This window comes from Juglans regia, chromosome 1, assembly GCF_001411555.2.
Source record: "Juglans regia cultivar Chandler chromosome 1, Walnut 2.0, whole genome shotgun sequence".
NCBI lineage: Eukaryota > Viridiplantae > Streptophyta > Magnoliopsida > Fagales > Juglandaceae > Juglans > Juglans regia.
The window spans coordinates 35212288-35234033 of NC_049901.1; the positions used below are offsets into that span (position 1 = coordinate 35212288).

General features: G+C 36.0%; 1 protein-coding gene across 1 annotated transcript; it reads left to right on the forward strand.

Moving 5' to 3' along the window:
- Positions 1-4900: 4900 nt before the first annotated feature.
- LOC109008386 (uncharacterized mitochondrial protein AtMg00810-like) lies at positions 4901-5800 on the forward strand. Its single transcript, XM_018988459.1, has one exon. It carries the CDS (start codon positions 4901-4903, stop codon positions 5798-5800), a length of 900 nt encoding a protein of 299 aa, XP_018844004.1.
- The last annotated feature ends 15946 nt before the right edge of the window (positions 5801-21746 follow it).

The window sequence follows — 21746 nt, forward strand, 5'->3', positions numbered from 1 at the left end:
CCCAGCTCCGATCCGTCACCGGTGAAGCACAACCAAGCCCATCTCCGATTTCGGCCTTTGGCCTAAAAACACCCCTTGCGCCGCCACCCACGGCAAACCACCACCACCATTGGCTTCACCGACCTCTCTAGGCCCTACCCTATCATTTTGGGGTCTTCGTTTGTCTCCGTTGAAAAGTGGGTATTTGTGACCCACGGCCACAGTGTATTTTACACTGTGGTGTTGCTCAGACGTCGCCTTTTTCAGTTTCGTGATCCTTCGGAAATCATTATATAGCAATGTAAGTATTTTTTTCAAAGAATTCTCGTGAATTTAATGTATTTTTGCACTAGCACATTACACTGTATTTTAATTGCTGGTTGGTTTTGCCGGACTGAGTCCGAGGAGTAACGGGGTTGATTGGATTGGGTGATGGAGTTGTTAGTATGATTGGTTTAGACTATGAGATTTGTTGGCTGTTCGGGTTTAAATATTGGTGTTTTGTGTATGACGTGGGTTGTGGTGGATATTGGTGATTTTATGAAGTAATGATATACTTTGGGATTATGAGGATTTTTAAGTTTTGAGAAATTAAGATAGATTATTTTAGAAGCTTAGGCTTAAATATGGAAATCCGTAATTGGTTGAAAACTTACGGAAATTGTGTGATTATTTTTTTATAGGTGACGATTATTAGTCGACTCAACATTTTTTGAAGAAATTTCTGAAAAGCTAAGAAGTCCAGGTAAGCGGGGTTTATATACTAGTTTTGCATAAAATAAATGAAAGGAGGTTGACTTTGAGAATAAATGTGTTTATTTTTGAAAGAGATGATCTGAAAACAACCTCAAATGTTTATTCTGCATATGCATAAATTCTATATAAGGGAAAATGTTTTTCTGTCATGACTAGTGTAGACATGAGCAAGTTTTGTGTACTTTATTTCTGAACTATGTAAAAGAGCGAATATGAAAATCTGGAAGTTTTGTTATGAACAAATGAGAATATTTTGTTTATGTTTATCTCGAACATGTGAAATGATCTGAAGCCTTTCAATGTTTTGTTTTGATATGAGGTATCATCTGAGAATCTTGGCATGATGTTCTGATTCTGTATATGATTGTAACCGGATTTTCGATGAAATCCGTTCTGTTTCTGTTAAGGCCCAGCCACGGGTATAATGGTGGTTTATAACCCTACCACGGGGGTGAAACATGGAAAATGGCCCAGCCACGGGTATAATGGTGGTTTATAACCCTACCACGGGGGTGAAACATGGAAAATGGCCCAGCCACGGGTATAATGGTGGTTTATAACCCTACCACGGGGGTTAAACATGGTATTGTCCCGATGTGATATTAAATGAAGATAAGATTATAATGTTTCAGTTTAGAAATGTCAACGGATTCTATTTTTGGAATAAGTTCATTTTTCTGAAAATTTCGCTCTAATGTTTTTGTACAAGTTTTGTTTCTACATTCTGAAAGTAAATGTTCTGTTCGGCTTATCAAATGTTATAAATGCTCATGTTTACATGCTAGTATATGCTCTCTGCTTACTGAGTTGTTGATAACTCACCCCGTTAATCTTCATAATATTTCAGATGACATCGATGGCTCAGCTGAAGATCAGTATTAGAGTCTATGGAGAAGATTAGCATTGTTTTGTTGTTGGGTATCTCATGATATTAGTGTTGGTGTTGGAGGTTAATTATCTTTCTTAAGTTTGTTTCAATGGATTTAGACAGTTTATGGATACTTATGTTAATGTTATATTATTTCTAGTTGTTTTTTGAGACATGAAGAAGAGTTGATTTTATTTGGGTTGTTGGATTGAATATTGGATAGAGGAGTTTATTTGATTTATTTAATTGAAGTATATACGTTCGATTTGAGGTTTGGGAAAATGGATAAATTCTTGAATTTGGAAGTACTCTAGCCTTGTTAGAGTTGATTATCAGGTTTTATGAGTTAACTCTCCGGACTCTCGGGGTCGGGGTGTTACACCAACTGCCCGTAAAAGTATTGTATTTGAAATGGATGATTTGGAGAGAAATTAATTTCCACCGACACACGTGCGAAAAGAATCTGTGAGGTGACTGTTAGGTATAATTATGTTTAATAGGCATGGAAGTCGGAAGAAGCCCTGGGCGACCTGGGAACATTGGTACTGATATATCTGACGTTGAAAGTTAAGCAGAATGGTGATGCTTATCACTTATGCTCGTGTCTGAAGGTCTTGCCTTCCTCTGCTTCCAATTCATGCTTCATCTTGCTCTTCTTTATAGACTTCTCTTGAGAAGTATCATTGGAGTTCCCTTTCTCCTTCTGTTCATATAAACATGTTTTTAAGTGTTCTCTGTACATAGTATCATTCACATTTCTACTACATTTTTTGTGATATCTGACTATTTACGGGCTTATCACAATCTTTATATTTTTCGCCAAAAAAAAAAACCTGGGCGACTAAAGGCCATGGTCATGCAAGGTTCACGTGACAGAGGGCGGTCAACAGATCGAATTCCATTAAACACACATGATGGGTCCAAGGATAAAAGTCAACCACTTGCATCCCCATAATATCTGGGCCAATCCACAAGGATAAAGCCTAGAACGGTGTAACCGATATGAAGATATGTCCTAGCGAGATAGGCGCACAGGACAGACACCATCAAACGATCGAATCCTACTCCAAAACGTAATCCCAAACTAGTTGCTGGGAATCGTATCCACAGGGAAGTCTTACCATATTAGGTCACCTCAACCTTATAAATAACCCACCAGGTACGTGCCATTGAGATAGATTCATTGGCAATTGCAAGAGCATAACTCTTCGCCGACTTAAGTGTCAGAGGCATCCCCCAATGGATCTCTCGAGCTCTCCTTTCTGGGTGCAGGTCGTTAGGGCACGTCATAGGCATACTAAAATTTGCATAAACACTCCTCTTCTTGATTTTCTGTTAAAAGCTTGGTAGAACTACTTATACAAACTGGTTTATAGCCACACACTGGTAGTTGTTTAAGTGTTAACAGCTAGTCATCCCAAAAGCCCTTTAGCTAAGAGTAGTAGATACTCACAAAATTGTGCTCTTGTTTTAGGGTTGAAATATATTTCCTAAGTTGAAAGATTCTAGGGCAATTAGCCTGTGCAAATCTATTATGCAAAGCTTACCAAATTTCTGTAGCCATATCCATGAGCAAGATAGTAGAAGCTATATCTTTGGAAATTGAGTCTAGAACCCAAGATATATTACCATATCATTGCACCTTAACCAAGCAGTAAATAAAGGATCGTCTGCATTTGGTTTTGCAAAATTTCATTCACAAGCGCAGTCTTGTTCTTGACATTGATTGTATGAAAACTATCTCTATTAAGCAACTATGTAACCAATAGAATTCCTGGATTTTCTCCATGATGAAGAAAGTATGGGCTCAACGAATCATCACACACATGCTGAACAATAAGAGAATAAATTGATTCTTGGAAGGAAATGCGGAATCTTGAATCTTGGAAATCTTGATTTCTGTATCAAAAGCAGAAGGTACTGCCATGATACCACGACAAAACTTGAATTGCCATAGCAGCAGATCCAAGAAATCGAAGATACAAAGGAAGCTCGAAGAAGAAAAAGGGGAGAGAGAGAGAGAATTTAGGGATTAGAAAATGAGAATTGCAATTCTGTATGTGTATTAATGTTAACTTCTGTACATGTGCAAGTATTTATAGACAGTAATATACATGTGGCTATACGTGTATAGTTGAGTTATGTTATACATGCAAGAGGTCAACTAGTATTTGACTTTTTCTGAAATCTTCCTACATTCTTTATGAGCTAATGTCACTATTATCAAAATACGACTTTAACTACCTACACCAAGATCCGATAAGAGATTTTTAAGCTAAATAGCCTCAGTTGATTCTTCAAAAATAGCAATATATTCAGCTTTCATGGTGATTTAAACAACACAACATTACTCTTACACTCACAATTGATGGTTCCACCGCCTAATGTCAACACATAACCATAAGTAGATCATCTATAGCCTTCCTCTAACTGGAAATTCATATCTATGTAACCAGCAAATATTAATTTCTCATCCACTTTGAGACAAGATTTAATTTATTGACATCTATTGACCATGCCTGCCTGCTACAAATTAATTAAAACTTGTTTCGGGCCTAGGATATGGGATTGCATACTGTTGGAGTATAGCATCCCATATAGAAAACATGGAGTTAAAATCCAAAGAAGGAAAGGCCAAGGCTAAAGTAGACAATATACTTTAGTTAGAAGGCTAAAATAGACAATATACATTAGTTAGTTATTTGCAATTTTTAGTATAAATAGATGTAAACACAAATGATCAATTCACTTGATTCATTCAATACTTTTCATTTCAAATAGTCTACGTATGATATTTTCTGTTCTTCATACTTTCCATTTTCCAGTTTATGAAACTCTTGACATGGTATCAGATTAGTAAAATTCCGCAACTCTTCTTCTCTACTAGAAATTGATTCTTTCTTGTTACTTCTTCAAGTTTTTCTGCACTACATTGATTTTATTTTGTAGTGATTCTTCTGTTGATTCTTTCGATTTTCTCCTCTTCTTGTTTTTCTTGAAATGGCCTCTATCAGCTCTACAGAGTCTGTCAACTCAGTACCACCAACTAATCTATCAAATTGCCAAAGTCCTCCCATTCCACAAAATAATCCATCAGAAAATTCATCAAGTCCATATTATTTGCATCCGAGTGATAACCCTGGTGCCCTTCTTCTCTCAGAAATTTTCAGTGGTGATAACTATGTTGCTTGGAGCCGCTCGATCATCATTGTTTTATCTGTCAAGAATAAAGTAGCATTCATTGATGGCTCCATTCGACCTCCAAAGATTTCTTAGTCAGTTCTTTACACAGCATGGATGAGGGCCAATAATTTGGTACTTTCTTGGTTGATAAACTCAATTTCCAAAGATATTCGAAATAGCTTGTTGTATGTTGATTCAGCTCTTGATCTTTGGAATAAATTGAAGACACGATACCTAAGAAGTGATGGACCAAGAGTTTTCCATCTTGAAAAATCTTTGAGTTCTATAAACCAAGGTTCTTCATCCATTACTGAGTATTTTAGTATGTTCAAAGCATTATGGGATGAATATGTTAGTTTTCGTCCTTTCCCAACTTGCACTTGTGGAAAAATTGATCAATTTACCATTAAAGACTTGGGACTATTGAAATATTTTCTTGGTCTAGAAATAGCAAGATCTAAAACTGGCATTTCACTTTGCCAACGAAAATATGCCTTGGACATATTACAAGACACTGGTAACCTAGGCTCAAAGCCTGCTGCTTTTCCAATAGAATCAAATCTCAAACTCACTGCTGATGATCCAGAGCTTTATGAAGATCCATTAGAATATAGGAGACTGGTTGGTAGATTGTTATACTTGACAATTACCAGACCAGATCTTGCCTATTCTGTCCAAATGTTAAGTCAGTTTCTAGCAAAACCAGTTGTCAACCATCACAAAGCAGCAATGAGGGTCCTCAGATATCTGAAAGCTACACTAGGGCAGGGTTTGTTTTTCTCATCATCTTCAGAACTTCAGCTCAAAGCCTTCTCTGACAGTGATTGGGCAGGCTGCCTTGACACCAGGAGAAGCATAACAGGTTTTGCAATATTCTTCGACAATTCCCTAATTTCTTTTAAGTCTAAAAAGCAAGCCACAGTTAGTAGATCCTCTGTTGAAGCAGAGTATCAAGCTCTTACAGCTACAACATGTGAGGTACAATGGTTGGTCTATGCCTTGCAGGACTTGTAGATTGATCATCAACAACCCACAACTCCATACACAGATAGCAAATCAGCAATGTCTATTGCCACCAACCCAGTTCAGCATGAAAGAACTAAGCATATACAAATTGACTGTCACTTAGTTCAGGAGAAATTGCAAGAGAAGCTTATAAATCTGTTATGCATTCCCTCTCGGCTACAGTTGGCAGACATACTCACCAAGCCACTGGGTTCATTGTCTTTTCATCACACTCTACGCAAGATGAACATTCTCAATATTCATGTTCATCTTAAGGGGGGTGTTGGAGTATAGCATCCCATATAGAAAATATGGAGTTAAAATCTAAAGAAGGAAAGGCCAAGGCTAAAGTAGACAATATACATTAGTTAGTTATTTTCTATTTTTAGTATAAATAGATGTAAACACAAATGATCAATTCATTTGATTCATTCAATAATTTTCATTTCAGATAGTCTACGTATGATATTTTCTGTTCTTCATACTTTCCATTTTCCAGTTTATGAAACTCTTGACACATACAAAAGACTCCATAGTGATATAATAAGGAGTGGCCATCATTTCTTTGCCTTTTGATGTATTAGGACACTGACCTTCAAAAAGAGTTATGCCATATATGTATAGGAGAAAATATATTTGCAACCGTGAATTGTGCAACCGCCGCTTAATCTTCTTGAAAAAAGTGAATAAAACATGAGACTCACATGAAAAAAATAATAATTTTTTAATAGTAGACCCCACTCTTTTTCAAAGCGATTACGCGACATTTACGCACTTCATGGTTGTATGTAGAATTACTCATGTATAAAAGGGTAAAAGCTTCCTCTTGGAATCTAGGATATTAAATATAGTCGAAATTTATCTATATATATTATAGGCAGTTTTAGATATCTCTAACATTCTATTTTTCAATTTCACTAACTTATGATCTCTGAAGAAATATTCAATCTCAAGAACTAAGTTCTTGAAATCTCGAAAGAGATATTCGCCTCCTCTATGAGATCAAAGAACCTGTACGTATTTACTTCATTGCATTTCAATTTTGCACAATATTATTCGATTAGGAAGCTCCTCCCACCATAACACACTCTTTTAGGAGCTTAACTTAAATGCTAACACTCTTCGGTCTAATTTCATAAATAGAAATACACCAACTTAGGTTTATAAATTTTCTTATATTGCACTAAAATATCCATATAAAATATTAGAGATAGCATTGTTTCAGTTATTTTAGTTAGGTATTTAAATTTCATTTTTTCCCGCCATGTCTAATTGTAAATAAGTTGTATTTCCATTTCATGTAAAAACCACTTGAGTAATGCATTTTTTTTGCTCTATATCTTCTTGGCATCTTCTTGGTATCAATCTTAACATGGTATCAGTTTGAACAAGACGTTCCCGCACAATGTCTTCTTCTTCTGTATCATCTTCCACCTCTAGTCCTTTTGATTCTTCCAATATTTATTATCTTCATCATGGAGATAGTCTAGGATATGTTCTTGTCACTCAAGTTCTCATCGGTGACAACTACCACACTTGGCGTAGGTCCATGCTCATGGCTCTAACTGCCACGAACAAAGTTGATTTTGTTGATGGTTCTATTGCTAAACCACCCAACACTTCTCCTCTTTTTCATTCCTGGACCAGATGTAATAACATGATCCTGTCTTGGCTTCTCAATTCTCTTTCTAAGGAGATTGCTGCCAGTGTGCTATAAGTTGAATCTGCCATGGAAATGTGGTCTGACCTTCAAGAACGATTTTCTCAAGGTAATGGCCCTCAGATTTTCCAATTGCAAAAGTCCATTACTTCTCTTATGTAGAATGACCTCTATGTCAATGCATATTTCACTCAAATGAAGGGTTTGTGGGATGAGTTGATGAACTATAGACTCTTACATGTCTACTCATGTGGAGGTTTGCGTACACTAATGGATATGCACCACAAGAATATGTTATGCATTTATTGATGGGGCAGAATGACTCTTTTTCTCAAGTTCGTGGTTAGATTCTTTTAATTGATCCACTTCCTCCTATCAATAAGGTTTTCTCCCTTATTCTTCAAGAAGAGTGTCGGAGAGATATTGGATTAGTTCTCGTTTCTCATATTCCATCTACTGCACTTTCATCTACAGCAAAACCTGTCCATCAGACTAAGCCTTCCACTAGCAAAGATGGACATATTTGCTCCCATTGCTCTGTTCCTGGGCATACTATTGAAAAGTGTTTCAAGTTACACGGATATCCTCCTGGATATCGCTCCAAAGGGAAATTTTACACTCCCTCGTCCTCATCTCATCAAGTTGCTACTGATTCTCCATCTTCATTTCCACTTACACCACAACAATGTCAACAGCTTCTAGCTCTTCTCAATTCTGAGTCACATGTCTCTCAGATAGTCAATGTGACTTCTCCAGTTGATCAGCTTTCGGGTAAATCCTTTTTCTCTTATGTTTTTCCATCAAAACAGTATCTCCTTTGCATATTACTTCTAAGGATTGGATTATAGATATTGGTGCTACGGATCATATGGTCCATTCCACCTCCTTTTTTACTTCTTTTCATTATGCTCATCATTCGTTTGTTAAAATGCCCAATGGCATTTCTGCACCAGTTACACATATAGGCACCAATCATCTATCTCCACAGCTCATCTTACACAATGTTTAGTGTGTACCTTCTTTTATGTTTAATCTTCTTTTTGTCAGTCAATTAACCAAATCAACATCTTGTTGCTTGGTTTTCTCTGGTAATGCTTACTATATATAGAACCTCACCCATTGGATAACGATTGGGAAGGGTAAAGCCAAAGGGGGATTATACTTACTACACAAATCAGATGATCATGTTGCTTTTCCTTGTGATTCACCTTTCAATTCTGCTTTTGTTTCTCATTCTAATAATTCTGAATTTGATGTTTGGCATAAAAGGTTGGTTCATCCCTCCTTTTCTCGAATAAGATTGTTGTCTTGTATTGTACCTATTGTTTCTATCAATAATAACATTTCATGTTCAATTTGTCCACTTGCTAAACACAAGAGGTTGCCATTTCCTTCCCACAGTGAGCATAGTTCTTCTTGTCCTTTTCGAATGTCCACTGTGATATATGGGGCCCCTTTCAATATCAATCATTGGATGCTTTTAAGTATTTTTTTAGCTATTGTAGATGACTTTTCTCATAGCACTTAGGTTTATTTGATGAAGTCTAAATTTGATGCTCGAGTTCTATTGCAGCATTTCATTAACATGGTTGCCAATCAATTTGATTCTTCCATCAAAACTATTAAGGACAGATAATAGTACTGAGTTTGCTATGCCTTAGTTCTTTTCTTCTAAAGGCATAGATCATCAGTTGTCTTATGTAGCCACCCCTCAACAAAATTCAGTCTTTGAAAGAAAGCACCATCACATTCTCAATGTTGCTCGTGCTCTTCTCTTTCAATCAAATGTTCCATTCGTTGCTTGGTCTAAATGTATCCTTACAACAGTAAACTTGAATAACAAGGTTCCTTTTTCTTTGCTAGCAAATAAAACTCCATATGAATTACTTTTCCAAAAGCCACCCTTCTATTCCCATCTTAAAGTTTTTGGTTCTCTTTGCTATGCATCTACACTAACTCATAACTGATCTAAATTTGCTCCTCGAGCTAGGAGATGCATTTTCACAGGCTATCCGCTTGCCATTAAAGGCTACAAACTTTATGATCTTGATAGTAATATTGTTTGTATTTCTCGAGATGTTATTTTTCATGAACATTTTTTTCCCTTTCAGTCACTAAATCAAAATCTTAATGCCTCACCACATCCTTCTCCTGTTTTTCCTGCACCCATTTCTTATCTATATGTTTCTTGTCCATCTATTCCAAATTGTTCTTCTTTACCTGATCATACAGAATATGTTCTTAATCATACTCCTACAGAATCTATTTCACCTTTTTCTCCTCATACATAACCTATTTCTTCTACTGTTAATCAATCACCATCGTTACCAGATCCTTCCCTTTCTAGAAGATCTTCTCGAGTACATAGGCCATTTGGTTACCTGCAAGATTTTCATTGCCATTTGGCATCCTCACAGGCTTGCTTTTCTCCACCTTCAACTAGGAATTTTGGTCCTTTATCAGATAAGTAATATCCTCTGTCTCATTCACTTGGTTATTCTCATTTGTCTTCTAAACACAAAGTTTTTACCTTAGCTCTTTCCACTTTTGTTGAAGCTAAATTCTATCACCAAGCTGTCAAATTTCCCCATTATAGAGTTACTATGGCTAAAGAAATTCAAGCCTTAGAAACCAATAACACTTGGACATTAACTAATCTTTCCCATGGAAAGAGTCCAATTGGATGCAAATGGGTTTATAGAGTAAAGCTAAAATCTGATGGAACACTCGAGAGGTATAAAGCGAGGTTGGTTACCAAAGGTTTCACACAACAAGAAGAAGTGGATTACTTTGATACTTTTTGTCCAGTTGCCAAAATTGTCACTGTCAAATGTCTTTTTTCTATAGTAGATGCTAAAGGTTGGCATCTAATTCAATTAAATGTAAACAATGTCTTTCTTCATGGAGATTTTTTGGAAGAGGTTTATATGTCTTTGCCCCTGGTTTTGGTGATAAAAATGATACAAGAGTTTGTAGGTTAAACAAGTCCTTGTATGGTTTGAAGCAAACTTCAAGACAATGGTTTGCTAAGTTTTCTTCCACCATTCTTGATCTTGGCTTTAAACAATCCAAATAGATTATTCTCTTTTCACAAGGCTTCAAGGTCTAGTTTCATTGCTTTACTAGTATATGTGGATGACATTCTCATTGCTAGCAATGATATAGCAGCTGTCAACACCTTTAAAACATTTCTTGATCAGAAATTCAAGCTTAAGGACATTGGGTCTTTGAAGTATTTTTTGGGTTTGGAGGTTGCAAGGAATATTTTTGGTATTTTTCTTTCTCAAAGGAAATATGCCTTAGAGATCTTATCAGACATTGGATTCATAGGCTCTAAACCTGTTAAAACTCTCACGGAACAACACCTCAAACTTTCTCGAGTTGATGGTCCTCTTGTAGACGATCCTAGATCCTGTAGGAGATTGGTGGGCAGGCTTCCTTATCTCATTATCACACGGCCAATTATCACTTTTTCTGTCCACACTTTAAGCCAGATCATGGACTTTCCTCGATTGCCTCATCTCCATCCTATAGGAGATAGGATTTTTTTGGTATATTATATATATGATATATGATATACTATATATACTATATATATAATATACCGAAAAAACATAATCGAACCGGACCAAAATTGGTAAAACAGAAAGTACAGGCTTAGGAGTATAACGCTACAGTATTGATTCTTCAAATCTTAAAACCGGTGTCTATCAGTCTGATTCTAAAATATGTCCAAAATCAGACTGAACCAGACCAGTTACACCCCTAGTTACTGCATTTGTCGAGGTCCAAAAGACTATATAGTGAAATAATAATGAAAGCTACAAATTTCTTCAAGATAGTTCTCAATTTGAACATCTGAAACACAAAAAGCCCCGTATAGATTTATTATTAGCCGTCTTGTAAAGTTGTAAGACGGATAATAATAAGTTTATACAAGATTCCAAGCTTGCAAAGAATGGACGGAGAATTATCATGAAAAATGTTCGGCTTTCATTGTTACTTTACTTGTTGAGGTCCGAGAGCCTATTTAGTGAAGTAATAATAAAAGCCAGACAATTCTTCAAGACTATCCACTGGTACAATCTATTCAAAACGGCAAGTCGATATAGACTTTTTATTAGTTGTCTTGTAACCTTGTAAGAGGAATAATAATAAGTTTATACAAACTTCTAGTCTTGCAGTGATCGAATGTAGAATGGTCTTGAAAAATGTCCAGCTTTCATTGCTACTTCACGTGTCGACTTCAAAGAGACTGTGCAGTGAAGTAACAATAAAGCCCCCCATAAGGTTTTACTACTTCACTACAACACAATTTGTCTTTCGTGACGGAGGAAACCATCACAAAAAATAACCAAAACGTCACTAAAGATATTTGGTGACGGTTTGAAACCGTCATCACGACTATAACCTAATGTGCGTCATAGAAACTAATTGGTGACTGTTTACTATTGAACCATCACTAAAAATATTTTTAGTAACGGTTGAAGGTGTTTCATTTGGTAACATTCGAACGTTTCCTTTTTGTGACGGTTGAAATCTGTCATAGAAAGTAACGTTCGAGCGTCAACCCGACCGATTGGCATTCGAATGACAGAAGTTGACGTTCGTTGATTCTAGTTCGCACGTATCATATTTACGTTAAACGTTAACGGACCAATGTTCAAACACAATGGGTTTAACGTTCAGATGTTATTTTCAATGTTAATGAAGATGCGTTCGAAAGCAAGTGGTACGTTTGGAGGTTTGTTCGAACGTTAATTGTTTAAACATTCTAACGTTTTGTTCGTTTTAGGGTGAGTATGTTCGAACGTTGGTTCAAATGTGAACCAATGTTCGAACGTTTTTTATTTACATTTGAATGTTCAGATCAGAAATACTAATTTTATAAAATTAAAAAACATAGAAATTGTATCATATTACACACCATCAATTAACAACTAACAATGTCTTATAAAATTTTAAAATTAAATATTAAAATTAATTATATACACTGATAAAATTTATTTCTTCTTAATTCCTTGCCCACTACGATGTTGTTGCAACGACATAACGCGCTCCATTTGCACCATCATCTCCCGCTGCACTTGCTCTTGGACTTCACTGCGTATTCTTTCCTCATCGTCTCTCTGTTAGTCCTACAAACGCATCTCTAAATGAGATTGATGCTCTATGAGAGACTCTAACTCATATACTCATTTTCGCGCTATGCAGTTTCTAATAAGTGAATTAGGTCAAAAATATGATATACTAATCTAAATGAAAAAAATGTACTCTCAAAGTAAGCTCACTAGCACACAACTTCGAATGTGCTCCTTAATCTAATTCGGAAAATCTCGCCATGAGCACACATAAAATGGAGCATAAGCTCGAACTACTGTGCCAATATAGGAGGAAAGCGTTGATGCACTATCATCCACTCCTCTAGTGGAATTATTAAGAATTGTGATCTTGAGTTTTCTTGCCTTCTATTTTTCTCAAGGGAGATGCCACGTATAGCCACGACCGCAATGAGCAGATGCATCAACTATATGATAATAGTATAATTATAGTTATATAATTATTGAGACAAAAGTATTAATTATGTAATTAATTATCAACGACATTTCCTTATTAATTATCAATGACATTTCTTTATTCGTGTAACCTCGAACCATGCATGCAGTGTATCGAAGTACTCTATTTTCGGGACCACGAGCCAATGCATTCAATTCAGGAGAAACTGATCCGGGATCATGAGCACGTTGTTCCAAAATCTAACAATTGAAATTATATATATTTATTAAAAGTTCCCCAGAGTTAAAAGTTTCAAAATGTAACATATATATAATTTTAGTTCATGCACGTTGTTCAAACCATCTAGGAAATTCTTCCTCATGTCTTGCCTCTATATTCTCTTCATCTTCCTTCCTAAATTTGTTCATGTGCTCATTGTATATAAGTGCAAATTAAGTATATCAACGATATACCTGAAATAATCATCAATCTCCCGACAATTATTTAGCACATACTACTGAACTTTACCCAACTATCTATCAATTAAATCATAACTCGTTTGTGCACCCAATGGTCGTACATTCTGGAAAAACACTGATAGCTCATGAGGAGGCGAAGCCGCAAGATCAGCATTTCGCTCTTGACAATTAAATCCTGTCTGAACACCCCGAAGATATAGAGAGCAAAATATTAACCATTCATCGTGTATATAGGCATCTACTATTGAACCCTTAGCTCTGGCTTTATTCCCAACAATGCGCTTCAGTTGACCTAAATGTCTTTCAACTGGATACATCCAACAGAACTGAACCGGTGCACCCAACAGTACCTCTCGAGGTAAATGTATTGCTAAATGGACCATGACATCAAAAAATGAAAGTGGAAAGATCTGCTCAAATTTATGTAGTATAGTAGTAATGTCTTCTTTCAGTTTCTGCAACATATCTCGATTTACTACCTAAGTGCACAAATCCTTAAAAAACATACCGAGTTCGAATATGGTGACACATACATTAGATGTCAGCTTCCCACAAATTCCCATAGGTAATAACTTCTGCAAAAATACATGACAGTTATGACTTTTCAATCCACTAATTTTCCAGTCATCAGGGCTCACGCATCTACCGATATTTGAAGCATAACCATATGGCAACTTCACACCTTGCAACCATTTGTAGAAGTTCATCCTCTCCTACCTCGTCATCGTAAAACATGCATGTAGCATGACCACCATGTTGCCTTCTACTAGGGAATGTAGATTATGTTTAATTCTCATTCTCTCCATATCATTCTTCGTCTTGATCGTTTCCTTCGTCTTTTTGTTAATGCTCTTTAATGTACCCAGTATATTATCACATATATTCTTTTCTATGTGCATTACATCCAAACTATGTCGCAACATGAAAGGCGACCAATACGGCAAGTAAAAAAAATACTACGCTTTGTCCAATTCAATTCAACTGCGCTTCGTTTTCTCTTGTTTTTTCCCCTACCCTTGCCAAAATTGCACGCTCTAACATGTACCAATTGTTCCACTATCTCTTCCCCAGAAAACTCATTTGATGCAATTATGTCCTCTACTCTCCCATCAAACTTAGCACATTCTCTTTTCCATGCATAATTTGTTGGTAGATAACGTCGATGACCCATGAAACACAACTTCTGAGAATATTTTAACATCTCACTAGTAGTTTTTTTATTCCACGTCGAACACGCTAACGTCCCTTCCCTTTCATACTCTAGCTAGAAAGATTCTCATATGCCGAAAAGTCATTTAACGTCCGCATTACCGCATCATGCATCTAAAAAGATGTCGACATGGATGCATCATAAGTTCTTATGCCTGTTTTCCATAACTCTTTCAGCTCTTCAATCAACGGCTACATGAATATGTCAATGTCATTCCCAGGTGATCTCGAGCTGGGGATAAGTAAAGTTAACAAAAAGTTGGGCGTCTTCATGCACCTCCATGGTGGAAGATTGTACGGAATCAACACTGCAGCCAAGTTTTATAACTTGTACTCATATTCCCAAAATGGTTGAATCCATTGGTTGTGAGTCTCAGGCGCATGTTCCGAGCTTCTACCCCAAACTCTGGGTATTGATTATCGAAGGATTGTCACACAAGTGAGTCAGCTGGGTACCTCATATATGCGTCATCCTTAACTCTTTTCTCCTCATGCCACCTCATATCGTGAATTGTTTTCTTACACATATATAATCTTTGTAACCTAGGTCTCAAGGGAAAATACCGCAACACCTTAACCGGCACGTTTTTCTTATCCTTCCACCTCGACTCTCCGCATATAGGACATGTTTTTTTCTCCTCGTTCTCCTTCCAAAATAAAAGACAATCATTATTGCATGCATGTATGGACTTGTACTCAAATCCTAATATCTTTCTCAACTGTTTTGCTTCATAAAAATTATTCGGCAATGCAGACCATCGGGAAGCACCTCGTTAAATAAGTCTAATACCATGTTTATTGCTTTGGTCGACATTCCACACAATGACTTAATGTGAAGCAACCACACAATAGACGACATTTTGGAATGTTTTGTACAGCTTGGATAAAGCTCGTGCTTTGCTTCTTCCCACATTGCAGTGAAATTTTCACAATTAGTCCCTCGACTACTTGAGGCATTGTCGTCAACCTCATCCATAAACATCCCAGCTCCAATGTCACCCAACATCACCTCCATCTCATCCTAATTATAATCATCGTCCATATATCGCAAATAATTTGGATGATCGACCAATACATCCGCTGACTGTTCATATGACTCACCATGCAGTACCCATCCTGTATACTCTAGATCCATACCATTCACAAATATATGACTTTCAACTTCATCCAACCCTATCACACACAAATTTTTACACACTCGACATGGACATTTAATGTAACCACGACTATCAGTAGAGGCCCGTGCAAAATTAATGAAGGTTTTTACTCCACCCGCATAGGGTACGTAATACTTTCCAAGTCTATCGCCCAGATGCATCCAACTTTTGTCCATTTCTAAAAACATCTATATATTAATAACACGTACATAGAAAATTCACATGCATGTCATGCTCCAATTCTCATTACTTCTTTTATAAGATAGTTGGTTCTATCCTATTCGAGATTATATTATCAATATCGCACAAATCTCGTCACTCTACTACTTTTCACATTAGTAGAAATTTCGACAGCACTTCCCCATAATTCTCCAAGTATACATGTTCACATAGAGGAATTGTGACCCTACAAACAGTATACCCAAAAAACAGTAGAAGAAGACACCAAAACTTTATATTAAACGTGGAGAGTAGGCGTAACAAAAATGTGCAATACAGATAATATGATCTCAAACTGTCCACACTAGACAATTCAGGAATTAGTAGACACATAAGCATACACTAATTCTCAAACGGGTCCAAGGTTTTTTATGCAATGTCACACAATATCTATCAAAAAACACTACGAACAATATCCTCATGTTATTTGAATTAACAATGTCAAACAAATAGTAGTGTTATATTGTTAAACTAGAGAGAAATGGAAGAATATGTTAACAACTTTCCTATCATGAGTAGATAACGAGGGATAATGATCTTGAAGAAATGTCTAAATTTTAGTCTAACTATCACAAACTTTCCGGTCTTGACAACTCTCAAGATTGGAGAGACTACGACAGTCAAGCAATTAGACTAAAACGTAGTCAAGATCATTTACTATTATTATTCCTAAATTTTAATTTTAATTGTTATACTTAATTGAGTAAGTTATTTATTTATATAGACAATAAGTATATAATTTCTAAATAAGCATTTATTTGATCCTTATTTATTTACTCTCTATTTTATTTTAAATAAGTATATTTAATTCCAACTCTCTACTTATTTGGTGAGTTCAAAACTTTTTTCTTGAAGAGTAGTTTATTTTCTTTATATATATATATATATAATAATAATAATATAATGGTTTGAAACCTCATAATGGTAAGAATATTTAATAAGTTATTATTAATTATAGTTATTATATGTATATTATATATACGTATTAAATATTAATTCTTATATTAAATGTTTTTAATTTTAACTTAAATTAAGTTCCTAAACTTATAATTTTTGTGTTAAAGGACAAATTCAAAAAACATCAAATCATATTATATAAAGAAATTCACATAAATCTACAAACTAAGCACAATATATTTCTAACCATATAAACATATTCAATAAAAGTTCACAAACAATAATCACAATATTTCAAATCCATATCACAACATATTCACAATATTTCTAAACATATTAATTCATCAATAAACACCATAAACTCACAAAATATTCACAAAATTCATAAACAATAATCACAATATTTCAAAAGTAAGCATAAACACAAGACAATTTTCCATTTGAATAGTAAGCATAAACACAACACAATTTTTCATATTAATTCATCATATTACATAATTCATATCATAAAGATTTCCTTCTAATTCATCAATATAAACAATTTAATTCCTTCTAATTCATCAATACCCAATTGATACATATTCACTATGTATATATACAATCAAAATTCACAACTTAACTCAAAATACTCTACCCGTATCCAATTCATCAAAGTCCTTCAAAAAACTCACATTATACTCATCCCATATTCATCATTATCCACAATAAAATCACAACAAAATGTATAAATATATTACTAAAGTTTAGAAATATACCTATCGCTCACAATATCCTCCTACAAATCAAAAGCTTTGAACTTTTTTTTTTTTTTTTTTTGAAAATGAACTTTTTCATTATAACATTCATCAAATGTAATCAAGAATACAAGAGGGAATACTGCCTACATCAACAGAGGATGTAGAAGACAAGAGAGCCTTCTTGGCAAGCACATGAGCTGCCTTATTACCCTCTCTTCGAATGTGTAAGACTGACCATGAGTCATAAACATTTAACTGACCCTTAATATCATCAATAATCATACCAGCTGCAGACCAGTTTTCTACTTTGCCGTTAATAGCTTGAGTAACAAGGAGTGAATCCCCTTCTAGTATTATCCTTTTTAGTCCCAGGTGAGAACCAAAACAAGCAGCTTCCATAGCCCCAACAGATTTAGCTAGAAAAGGATCTAGATAGAGTGATCTGAATTGTCTTGATGTTGCCAACACCAACCCATTCCAATCTCTTATAATCAGACCAATACCAATTTTGCTTTTGGACTTGTCAATTGCTGCATCCCAATTGATTTTGAAAACTTCAAGAGGTGGGGGAAGCCAAGGTGATATTGTCTGAGGTTGCTGTCGAGACGTAATAAATTTCTGTGAGTGCATATCCAACAAGTCCTTTAGAATAGACTTGCCATGCTCAGCAACTGAATTTGGGCCCTTAAATTATTTTTGGAAAACATAATCATTCCTTCTCAACCAAATACACTTGCTAACCACTACTAACTCCTCCACAAGCTCCTGGCCCCCAATTGAATCCAGTTCAAGAAACAGAGCCCTAAGGGAGTTAAAGCTGGATGAGCTTTTTTGAATTTGTCTTAAACATTGATGCCAGACATCTTGTGCAGCAGGACATGTCCAAAAAGCATGTATGACTGTTTCTTCTTCTTGTAAGCAAAGAGGGCAGCAAGGATTCTCAAGGATTTTCTTCTTGTGCAGATTGAAGTTGGTTGGTAAAGCCTCATTGCAGGCCCTCCATAGAAAAAAAATTTCTACAGGAGGAATTTTCAATTTCCATAGCTTCGACCATAACTGATTGTGTTGAGAGCTACTTGAAGCTTGTCCATTATCCATATTAGTTAACTCCTTGTGCAAATGGTATGCACTCTTGACTGAAAAAATTCCTTGAGGAGTCCCATTCCAAATAAGTTTATCTTCCCAGTTAGAGTAACTTATGGGAATTTGTTTAATAAGCTCTGCCTCCTCCTGAGAGAAGCATTCCTCCATCACTTGAGTCTTCCATTGCATTGAGTTATGGTCAATAAGTTCACTGATTGTAGCCTCAGGATTCACCCCTCTCACAACACCTTGAATTTTGAAAGAATATGGCCTAGGGATCCATCTGTCCTGCAAAATATTTATGTTGGAGCCATTCCCCACCCTCCATCTAGTGCCTTTCTCCACTAGCTGCCTAGCTGCCATTATACTCCTCCCTATGAATGAAGGTTTACTCCCCACCTTGGCCTTAAAGAAAATGCCATTTGGAAAATATTTAGCCTTTAAAACCTTAGAAGCAAGGGCTTGAGGGTATTGCAACAACCTCCATCCTTGCTTTGCTAACATAGCAAGGTTGAAACTATGTAAATCTCGAAAGTCAAGGCCCCCAATCTTCTTTGCATTTCCCATGGATTCCAAGAGATCCAGTGGATCTTTTTCTCCTTCTCAATCTGACCCCACCAATAATTCCTCAACAGCTTATTAATTTCTTTCAAAAGGGCCCAAGGAAGTTTGAAAACTGCCATGCTGTAGGTAAGCATAGATTGGACAACTGATTTGATAAAGATCTCCTTCCCTACTTGAGAAAGCATCTTGACTTTGTTACTACTCAGTTTTTGCCTGATTCTGTCCAAAATGAGATTGAAAGACTGAGTTCTTGATCTCCCAATTAGGGTTGGAAGGCCTAAGTATTTCTCATATGACTGACTTGACCTCACACCTGCCATGATCAGAATTAGATCCTTGTTCTCATGAGATGTGTTCCTACTGAAATGAATTGAAGTTTTCTCTTTGTTGAGGGGTTGACCAGAGGCATTTTCATATAAAGAGAGGACAAACAACAGCCTACTCCACTCAAGGGAATTTGCTTTGCAAAATAGGAGGCTGTCATCTACAAACAGCAAATGGTCTATGTAAATCCTTCCCCTAGCAATAGGAACACCTGATATGGCCCTTGAATTTTCAGCATGATTAGTAAGGAGCTAAGAACTTCTGCACAGAGAATAAAAAGTTAGTGAGACAAAGGGTCTCCTTGCCTAATTCCTCTAGTTGGCTTGAAATAGTCTTGAGGGAAGCCATTCAATAAAATTGAATAGGAGATAGTCTCCACGCACTTCATCACCAGATGTATCCAATTCTGAGCAAATCCCATCTTTTTCATCACTTCTCTCAAAAATTTTTATTCAATACGGTCATAAGTTTTGCTCATGTCAAGCTTTAAGGCCATGTACCCCTCTTTTCCAGACATTCTGCTATTCATAGTGTGCAAGGCCTCGAATGCTACAATAATATTGTCTGAAATAAGCCTGCCTGGGACAAAAGCTAACTGTGTAACAAAAATGATCTTTGGAAGAATAAATCTTCAGTCTATTTGCTATGGCCTTTGAGACAGTTTTATACATGACATTACACAAACTAATGGGTTGAAAATCAGAAAGTTTTGAGGGGCTATCAATCTTAGGAATCAGGGCAATATTAGTAGCATTAATAGTATCAACATTGCCATCAGAGTTCAGAATAGACAAAACAGCTTCACATATCTCATTTTCCACTAGGCTCCAATGATTTTAATAGAAAGTAGGGGGAAAACCATCTGATCCAGGTGAACTGAGAGGTAGGATTCATGCTAAAAATAGCATCTTCCACCTCTTGCTTAGTGTACTTTCTCAGCAATTTTTCATTCATGTCATCAGTAACTTTCCTCTCTAAATGAAGCAAGGATTCAGAAATACCTTCAGGGTTGGAAGTGGTAAACAAGTTCTGAAAGAAACTTTGGAATTTTGCACTAACTTCATCAGGACTCTTTGCTATAGATCTTGCCTCATCTGCTACTGTTTTTATAGTGTTCTTTTTTCTCCTCTGTGAAGCACACTGGTGGAAAAATTTAGTATTCCTATCCCCTTCTTGAAGCCATCTTTACTTAGCCCTTTGTTTACAACGAGTATCTTCCTCCTCAAGCAGCTAGTCAATATCTTTCTTTGTAGCCTGGATTGGTCCTTTCAGATCTCCCTTATCAGCTTGCTGGAGTGCTGAAAGCTGTTGGAGTTTAGTGTGAAGTTGTTGATTGGTAGAACCCACTAAGGTTTTCCTCCATGTCCTCAAACTTTCTTTGCATCTGTTCAACCCTTCAGTCGCCATCTCCAACTTATTAGATGAGCAAACAATCCTGCAAAACAAACAATCCTTCAAAAAAACACAACACTAACTTGTTAGAGACATATATAAAAAAAAATACAAGACAAATATCATAAATTCAAAAAGATAAAAAAGCAAGAGTTTTTCCTTACCAAAATCAATGGAGCTAGAGTTCCAAAATATTAACCCTCTCTCACTCAACTCTCTCTCACTCTAACTCTTTCTCTCTCTAACCCACCCTCTCTCACTCTAACTCACAACCCTCTCTCTCACTCTAACCCTCTCTCTCTCTAACTCACAACCCTCTCTCTCTCTCGTGCATGTATTCATGCAAAAACTAAATCATTAGATGGAACGTTCAAACGTTTAAGTTGTACGTTTGAACATTAACATATTCCCCACAATTTTCAGGTGAAACGTTCGAACGCAAATAAATTTAAGCAGAATTTTCAGCAGATAATGTTCGAACGTTAAATATACACGTTCGAACATTACTTCCTATGACAAAGCCCAAAATCGAGCGGGAAATTTGCCACAATTTTATTTTCATGTTTGAACGTACAAAAATTTAATGTTCGAACGTTTATAACTTTCCTTGCAAATTTCATCGATTCATGTTCAAACAAAAAATTTTGACGTTCGAACGTTTCAGCTCATCTCAGAGGTTAGGAAATCGAGCGGGAAATTTTCCTCATTTTTCTTCTCGTGTTCAAACGTATTATAATT

Excerpts from the sequence above, each read along its gene's own strand:
- LOC109008386 (XM_018988459.1), top strand. The coding sequence starts at position 4,901 with ATGAGGGCCAATAATTTGGTACTTTCTTGGTTGATAAACTCAATTTCC.